This window comes from Aptenodytes forsteri, unplaced genomic scaffold (assembly GCF_000699145.1).
Source record: "Aptenodytes forsteri isolate BGI_AS27 unplaced genomic scaffold, ASM69914v1 Scaffold26, whole genome shotgun sequence".
NCBI classification, from domain to species: Eukaryota; Metazoa; Chordata; class Aves; order Sphenisciformes; family Spheniscidae; genus Aptenodytes; species Aptenodytes forsteri.
The window spans coordinates 1431855-1439702 of record NW_008794125.1 but is presented as its reverse complement, the minus strand read 5'-3'; the positions used below and the strand labels follow the sequence as shown (position 1 = coordinate 1439702).

Genomic DNA, 7848 nt, shown 5'->3' with positions numbered 1-7848 from the left:
CATGGGGGTCCCGGGGTCCCATGGGGGGTCCCATGGGGGGTCCCCTAGGGCAGCCATTGCCCCACGCTGATGGTGTCCCCTTCCCTCCGCGCCCTGCAGCAGGCGTCACCCTCCTGCTCCCCCTGGCCCTGCTGCTGGCCACCGCCTCCCAGCCCCCCGGGGGGGACAGCCCAAAGGACCAGGGGGACACGGACGCCCCACGCTGCCCCAGCCCTTGCGCCTGCAGCTTGGACGACTACAGCGAGGAGCTCAACGTCTTCTGCAGCGCCCGCAACCTGACGCGCCTGCCCGAGGACGTCCCCCCCAACGCCAAAGCCCTTTGGCTGGATGGCAATAACTTCACCCTGCTGCCGGCCGCTGCCTTCAGGAACCTCTCAGCCCTGGACTTTCTGGACCTGCAGAGCAGCCAGCTGGCGGCCGTGGAGCAGCACGCCTTCCACGGGCTGCGGAGCCTCTACCACCTCCACCTCGAACGCAACCGCCTCAAGCACTTGGCTCCCCACACTTTCCTGCACACCCAGAACCTCGTCTCCCTCAGCCTCAACAACAACTACTTCAGTAAGGTGGAGGAAGGGCTGTTCGCTGGGCTCTCCAACCTCTGGTATCTGAACCTGGGCTGGAACTCGCTCGTGGTCCTGCCCGACAAGGTCTTCCATGACTTGCCCAACTTGAGGGAGCTGATCCTTGCTGGGAACAAGCTCCCCTACCTCCAGCACCAGCTCTTCTGCAGCCTTACCGAGCTGAAGGAGCTGGACCTGAGCGGCAACGCGCTCAAGGGCATCAAGATCAACATCTTCGTCAAGCTGCAGAAGCTACAGAAGCTGTACCTGAACCACAACCAGATCAACGCCATCGCGCCCCGCGCCTTCATGGGCATGAAGTCCCTCCGGTGGCTGGATCTCTCCCACAACCGGCTCGTCTCACTGTTTGAGGACACATTTCTGGGCCTCCTGAGCCTGCACGTCCTACGCTTGTCCACCAACTCCATCGCCGGCCTGAGGCCCCGGACTTTCAAAGACCTCCAGTTCCTGGAGGAGCTGCAGCTGGGGCACAACAGGATCCAGAGCCTGGCGGAAAGGACCTTCGACGGGCTGGGCCAGCTGGAGGTCCTCAGCCTCAACAACAACCAGCTACAAGACATCAGGGTTGGGGCATTCCTGGGGCTGTACAATGTGGCAGTGATGCACTTGTCTGCAAACTGCATCAAGGTCCTCCCCGACTATGTCTTCAAGGGGGTCACCAAGTTGCACAGCCTCCACCTAGAGCACAGCTGCCTCGGCAGGATCCAGGCAAACACCTTCTCCAGCCTCTCCAGCCTGCGGCGGCTCTTCTTGCAGCACAACGCCATCTCCATCATCGAAGACCAAAGCTTCAGCGAACTGCACGAGCTCCTGGAGCTCGACCTGAAGCACAACAGGCTGAGCCACCTCTCGCCCCGGCTCTTCGTGGGTCTGAGCAACCTGGAGTACCTCTTCCTCTCCTCCAACCAGCTCCTGGAGATCTCCCAGGACACCTTCAGCCCGCTCCAGAGACTCTTCTGGCTTGACCTCTCCCATAACCAGCTGGAGACGCTAGACAACACCGTCATCTCCCCCCTGGCCAACCTGCGGTACCTCAGCCTGAGGAACAACTCGCTGGAGACCTTCTCGGTGGGCTTCCTCTGCGCCTCCTTCGCCCTGGAGCAGCTGTGGCTGGGGGGCAACAACTGGCATTGCAACTGCTCCCTGAAGGGCCTGCGGGACTTCTCCCTGCAGCACCCCGTGGTGGTCCCGCGCTTCGTGCAGTCCGTGGCCGAGGGGGACGATGCCCACGTCCCCGTCTACACCTACAACAACCTCACCTGCCTCCACCCCCCGGCCGTGGCAGGCCTGGACCTCCGCGACACCACCGAGGACAGCTTTGCTCACTGCTGATGCATGCCAGCCCTTCCTGGGGGGATGCACCAGGGACCCTCACCTGCCTCCTCCCCAGCCCCATCCTGGGCTCCCTGGGGCGGCAGCAGCAGGAGCTCCTGCTCTGCAGCCACCCCCATTTAGCCCGTCTTTGCCGCTGCCAGCTCCCTGGGGCAGAAGCAAGGAGCTGTGCCCGCATGATGCTGGACCACGACCCCGGCCGCTGGCAGGGGGAGATGGGCACCAGTGCCCCAGATGGGCTTTGCTGGCTTCAAACTGAAATATTTCAGTCCTTTAATATTTAAATAGCAGCCCCTGGGTTAGCACGGTCGCTCCCGGCTCCTGTCAGGAACACGAGCATCTCTGAGCCTCCGGGACAAGGGAAAGCTGCACCCCCAGCCCAGAGCCCTCCCCACGGCAAGCAGCATATCCCTGCCGGGGCCAGGACTCCTCAGTGGGACAAAGCAAAGCATCTTCCTGCCACGGAGCAGCCAAGAAAGGCTGAAAGCCCCCCCGAGCTCCCCGGCAGGTTTAGGGAAGGGGGCAGACGACTTGCTATAATCATTCCTTGCGCTAGCAGAGGTGTAGGCAAGGGTGCAGAAAGCCACACACGTGACTTACCTGATAAATCATAGCAGACAAATAAACCTTTGGAGCTATCGCAACCCATCTTGTAAGTATGTTTTTTCCAAAGCACGTGCCGCACCCGGCTGGGGTTTCTTATCAGAGCCCCTCGGGGCTTGCAGACACAGGGCAAGGAGCGCAGGCTCCCCAGGGCGCCGGAGGAGTTTGCAGCAAGTTTCCTGCAAGCCCCACGTGGGTGGCATGTGCCCAGGGAGGGAGCGAGAGGTGACCGGCCATCCCGCAGATGCCAACAACCCGGTCAGACTCCAGCGCCGCTGCCCAGCTCTCCAAATCCCAGATAAGTGACCAAAGGTCAGACAAAATTTTCCCGGAAAGTTGCACACGGGGAAACCTGGTCAGGTGCGAGTCCTTGCTGCAGGCACAGCGGGAGCAGGGACAGATGCTCCTCCTGCTCTCCTCCAAATGATGGCGGCCAGCTATAATCCAGTTTGGTCAGTGGAAATGTGAGATTCTCCCCCGTCTCCCTGAAACAAAACTGCGAGGGCGAGTCCCCAGCGTGGAGAGGGCACGCAGACAGGAGGGGCTCAGAGTCCAGGAGGGCGGGAGATAAGACGCAAGGACACCACCTCCGTTTGCTTCCCCAGCTTAACTCAAGCCGGCAAGAGGAGCGCAGGCCCCACGGGAGCAGCAGCTCTGGGGCCAGGGAAGGAGGTCCAAGGGAACAGACGCTGAGCAACAAGGCAGGAACCATCCAGGGACACGGAGGAGCACCACGTGTGGCAGGGGTGCGGAGAACAGCCGCGGCAAAGCATCCCGCAAAGGGCCGCCAGGGCCAGCTTTCAGCAAGACAAGGGACTGGCTGGATCTTGAAGCTGGTACGGAAGGGGGAAAGATTTAGCCGAACCCCAGCAAGGAAACCAGGGAAAAGGAGGAAATACCTAGGTGTGCGTAAAGTGCTCGTAACACCAAGACTCACAACTACAATGAGTCCTGAAGCCATGGAAAAACACGTCACAGACTTGGATTTTAAGAAAAGTGTTTACTGCCTGGAACCTTAAAAATATTCCTGAGTCACGATAACCCCCAGTAGACCAAAAAGGCCTTGTTTCCAGCAGGGCGGGATGCAGACCTCAGGCGGGCGGTAGATCTCCTAAAGACATTTCCTCCTGCGAAGCACGTGCCGTGCCCTCATCTGCCCATCAGGAACCAGCGATCCGTGACTTCAGAGCAAGGTGGCCCGGCTTGGGTCCACATCGGAGCATCCAGCACGAACTCACCAGCCACTGAACCACGTGCCATATAATCAGTCGCGCAAGGAAAGCGGTAGGAGAAGGCAGCAGCGCACGGAGCCACGATCCAGACGACTGGTGCCGTTTGGGTTCATCGAGGGAAGAAGGGTCGATGGCGTTTGCCACTGTAGCCGCACCGGGTGATCGCCAGAAGCGCTGCAGCGTACAAGACGCCGCGGACACGAGCTAGAGCTCCCCAAGCACCCGCACAACGGCTGGCTGCGGAGGAAGGTGCCGCGTGCATGGGGCCAGGAACGACTGTACCATCTGGGCAGAGCACCCCCCACGCTGAGAAGGCAAGAAGCAGGCTGCCGCTGTGCGGGTAGGAGCACCCGCGCAGGGTCTCTTCAGATCCGGGGGGACGGAGCAGCGCTTCCCTTTTTGGGTCACCGTGAGCGGCAGGGACGCTCTGCTCCCCCCTCCCTCCGTCACCCCCCACTGAGACAGTTTTAGAGTCGAACAGCTTCTGCATCCCCCTTCCCCGCCGGCACGGGCTGCTGGTGGTGCTGCCAGGCCAGGGGCTCGGCCGGCAAGAGTCCAGCTCCACACCCTCCTCAGGAGCTCTGCTGCAACGTACCATCCAAGATCTGCTGGGCGATGTGAGTCAAGGCAGGGAAGGCAGAGCTCTTGGGAAACTCTTGGATGAAATCTCTGCCTTCCTCCAAGCTCTGGCTGAGTTGGGGGTCCAGAGGAACAGAGCCTGTGGGAGAGGAAGAAGGGGGAGAGTGACCGCTCGCTCATTGTAAGGCGAAGGCCTGGAGTCAGGATTAAAGAAATACCCTGCCAGAGCCGTCTCCAGGAGAAGCGGTAGGAAAGAGAGCAACCACTGGCCTCACTGAGCTCTCCAGGAGCTACTTCTCACCTGCAACCGCTTCCTCGGGGTCCAAGTCCCCGCCACAGTGCTTCATGAGAGACACTCTCCCACCCTGATCCCACCCCTCTCTGGAGGGCAGGGTTCAGCCCACAGCCCCATTTCTCAGGGCGGCTCCAGGGCATTTCAGGATGGCTCTTGTGCCGTTTCAGGCTTGCTTACTCTGTCACCACGACAGCAGCCAGAGCAGGCTGCTGATCCTCAGCGCCCCTGCCCCAGCAGGGACGGATGCCCGCTCTGAGCAGTCTGGATGGCAGAGAAGCAAAGCGAGAATCACACCTCGCCTCTGACTGGGCAGCAGGGGCTCACAGGGAGCCGGAGCCCAGCCTGCCCACCCCCGTGACGCCGCATCCCTCCGCTCAAGCGCTCCCACAGCACCACAGAGATATCGCTTCTGACCACGGAAAGCTCTGCTCAAGAGGCCACTCACCTAGGAAGGGGACCCCAGCGTGCTTGGCCAGCTCCTCACCTCCCCCTTTGGAAAAGATGTTTGTGCACTCCTGAAGGAGGGAGAGCAAAAGCAGCGAGTCATAAACCCCAGAGCCCTGTGTGACGGGGCAGGCGCTGCCTGCACGTGAGTAGAGCCAGCTCCCCTCCACCTTCCAGCCTCAGGGTACTGCCTTTGCCCCTGCCCTCCCCCAGCTCTCTTTAGGAAGGCAGAGCCAGTGGCTTCTTCCAAAGCTGACGCGCAGCAGCCAGCAGCTTCTCGTCTGCCCGGCTCACAGCATCGCCCTCGTGGCGTTTGCCCATTTTCCACCCGAGGCACTGCATCCTACAACGCCCCGTCACGAACGAGAACCCGCGATAGCCCAGCGGTCCCAACAAACTCACCGAACAGTGCGGGCAGACGAAGCCGCTCATGTTCTCCACGATGCCGAGAACTCGTAAGCCCGTCTTCTTACAGAATGTCAGCTCTCGCCTTACATCTCCTACAGACACGGCCTGCGGGGGAGAGCAGGGGAGGTTAGGGGTGTCCGTCTGTCCAGAGGGACCGTGGGTCTGGAGCGGGCGTGCATCAAATGAGAGGCAGACGTGTAGAACAAGCATCCACGGACAGGCTTGTGCAAACACCCACTCTGGGGTGCATATTCCCCCCCAAACCATGCCCGGAGGCAGAAGCCTGCCTGGGAACTCCAGTTCAGCCCCAGCCGGCTGCCCTACCTGCGGCGTTGTGACCAGGATTGCTCCAAGAGGCTTGTAGGGCCGCAAGGCCTCCACCGTGGAGATGTGCTCGTCGGACGTGCCCGGTGGTGTGTCCACGATGAGGAAGTCCAGGTCCCCCCAGGCCACGTCAGCAACAAATTGTTTGATCAAAGCTACGGAAATAGAAGGGGCAGGGAAAAAAAAACCACCCCCACGACCCAGCAGGTTTCAGCAGGTGCCCTGGGAGCTGTGGGGCAGGGGTCGGGAGGCACCCTGGGTGACAAGAGCCCAGGGAGAGACGGCAGGACTATCTGTCAGCACAACACGAACTGCGCTCTCCCCATCCGAGTGATCTGAACCCACCCCTGCAGAACAGGAGCCTTGTCTTGCTCCAAGGAATGACCTGCCCAGAAAAGCCTGGCCCCCAGCAGGAACAAACACCACCTCCAGGAGGGTTTGCAGAAGGTTCCTAGCACTAGAAAGCAGCCACAAACAGCAAAAACCAACTGTACCGTTTTTCTTGGGTCCCCTCCACACCACGGCATCATCCGGCTTCTCCAGCAGGAAGCCGATGGACATGAGCGAGATGCTCTTGTCTTGGTCCACAAAGACGGGGACCCAGCCGCTGTCGCACTGGTGCACGTCGTTGTCCTGCACCCTGAACATGCGGGGTATGCTGGGGCCACACAGGTCCACGTCCAGGATCCCCACCTGCGGGCGATGAGGCAGAGCCCTTCAGACAGGGCTGAGCACGGCGGCAGCACCCGGCCGTGCTCCCTTCCCCGGGCGGCGGGAGGCAGCGTCCGAATTTTGGCTGCTCGCAGCACTTTACTGCACGGACTCTGAGCTCAGCAGCCAGATTTGAAACACAAAGAACCGCTTTAAAGTTTGACTGCCCTCCTGGTCACCATCCCTCTGAGGAGCATCTCCCGGGAACTTTGGGGAGATCTTTATGCCAGAGACCTGTCAGGACCCAAGTGGCATCGGCTGCACAGAGCCTTTAAATAAAAAATCCTCGGGGAATTCAGCCTGTCTCACCCCCGCACAGTTCCCCTTTGTCCCCATCGTAACGCCGTCCTTCAGCTCGCCCACTTCACTCCACGAAGAGAGCGCGTGTTACACCACAAACCAGCAAAGTCCTTTCTCAGTGCCTCAGTTTCAAAACCAACAACAAACCTTGGGTGATTTTAGCCTCTTGGATGAAAGGGAAACGAAGTGCCGTTACCTGCGCTGGATCGAGCGAACACAGGAAAAAGAACCACTCGAGCTGCTATCACAAACAGCACTTTCGCACAGAGAATCCATACGCTGCCCGCACAGGACACACGCGCACATAAAGGACGAGCAAAACCCAGCCGGAGGTCGGGAAGGAGAAGACAGAGCTCAGCATCCCACAGGCCCTCGCTCACCTTCTTCCCGGAGTGCCGCAGCGACAGAGCCAGCTCGGTGGAGATGGTGCTCTTCCCCACGCCACCCTTCCCGGAGAGCACCAGCAGGATGTGCCGCACCCCGGCCAGGTTGCTTCTCTCTGGCAGGAACAATAACAAGGCGTCAGAGGCTCTAACAAGAGCAGTAATGAGGCATCAGAGTCTCTCCCGATGTAAGCCGGCAGCACCCGACGGGTCAGCGCAGAGACGCGGGTCTCTGCTGAGGGTGACGGTGGCCGTCGCTGCGCCAGCAAGTCTGTTTTACGTGTAAGGGAGAGGGGAACAAGAGGTGGACACGCCACAGCCCTTCCGCCATCAGAAAAGGGACAATAAGAGCAAGGGCTGTAAACATTCCGCGGGGAGTAAAGGCTTTGTCCTGGTGACCTCAGCGGCAATTGGGCCAAGCAATAAACACCCACAGGGCCTCGTCACGCCGTGCCCGCGCCAGGTTCAGCCCGAGCCCTCTCGGGGAATGGCTCGGGGGCTGCCGGTGAGCTCAGGCCCTTGGCGTTTCCTTCCTCCGCGGCACACGGGTTGCCTCCCCGCAGTCCCACACTCCTCTCCGGCCTTCGTGCCGTTTCTTGCCGCGTTGTCAGCGCCGCTCGGGCCCCCGCTTCGGGCCCCGCCCCCGCACCCCCCCA

General features: G+C 60.8%; 2 protein-coding genes across 2 annotated transcripts in view; one reads left to right on the top strand and one right to left on the bottom strand.

Annotated features, from left to right (window-relative positions):
• IGFALS (insulin like growth factor binding protein acid labile subunit) overlaps positions 1–1913 on the top strand; it is a 4024-nt gene extending 2111 nt beyond the window's left edge. The window contains exon 2 of the mRNA XM_009278364.2: positions 100–1913. Within this exon, the coding sequence (XP_009276639.2) occupies positions 100–1913 (1814 nt within the window). The remainder of the gene's footprint in view (positions 1–99) is intronic.
• A 1600-nt stretch (positions 1914–3513) lies between these two features.
• NUBP2 (nucleotide binding protein 2) overlaps positions 3514–7848 on the bottom strand; it is a 6491-nt gene continuing 2156 nt past the window's right edge. Inside the window, exons 2-7 of the mRNA XM_009278353.2 lie at positions 7190–7340; positions 6293–6491; positions 5799–5953; positions 5469–5579; positions 5068–5137; positions 3514–4466 (exon numbers count right to left, since the gene is read on the bottom strand). Coding sequence (XP_009276628.1) covers positions 4321–4466; positions 5068–5137; positions 5469–5579; positions 5799–5953; positions 6293–6491; positions 7190–7340 — 832 coding nt within the window. The 3' untranslated portion in view covers positions 3514–4320. The remainder of the gene's footprint in view (positions 4467–5067; positions 5138–5468; positions 5580–5798; positions 5954–6292; positions 6492–7189; positions 7341–7848) is intronic.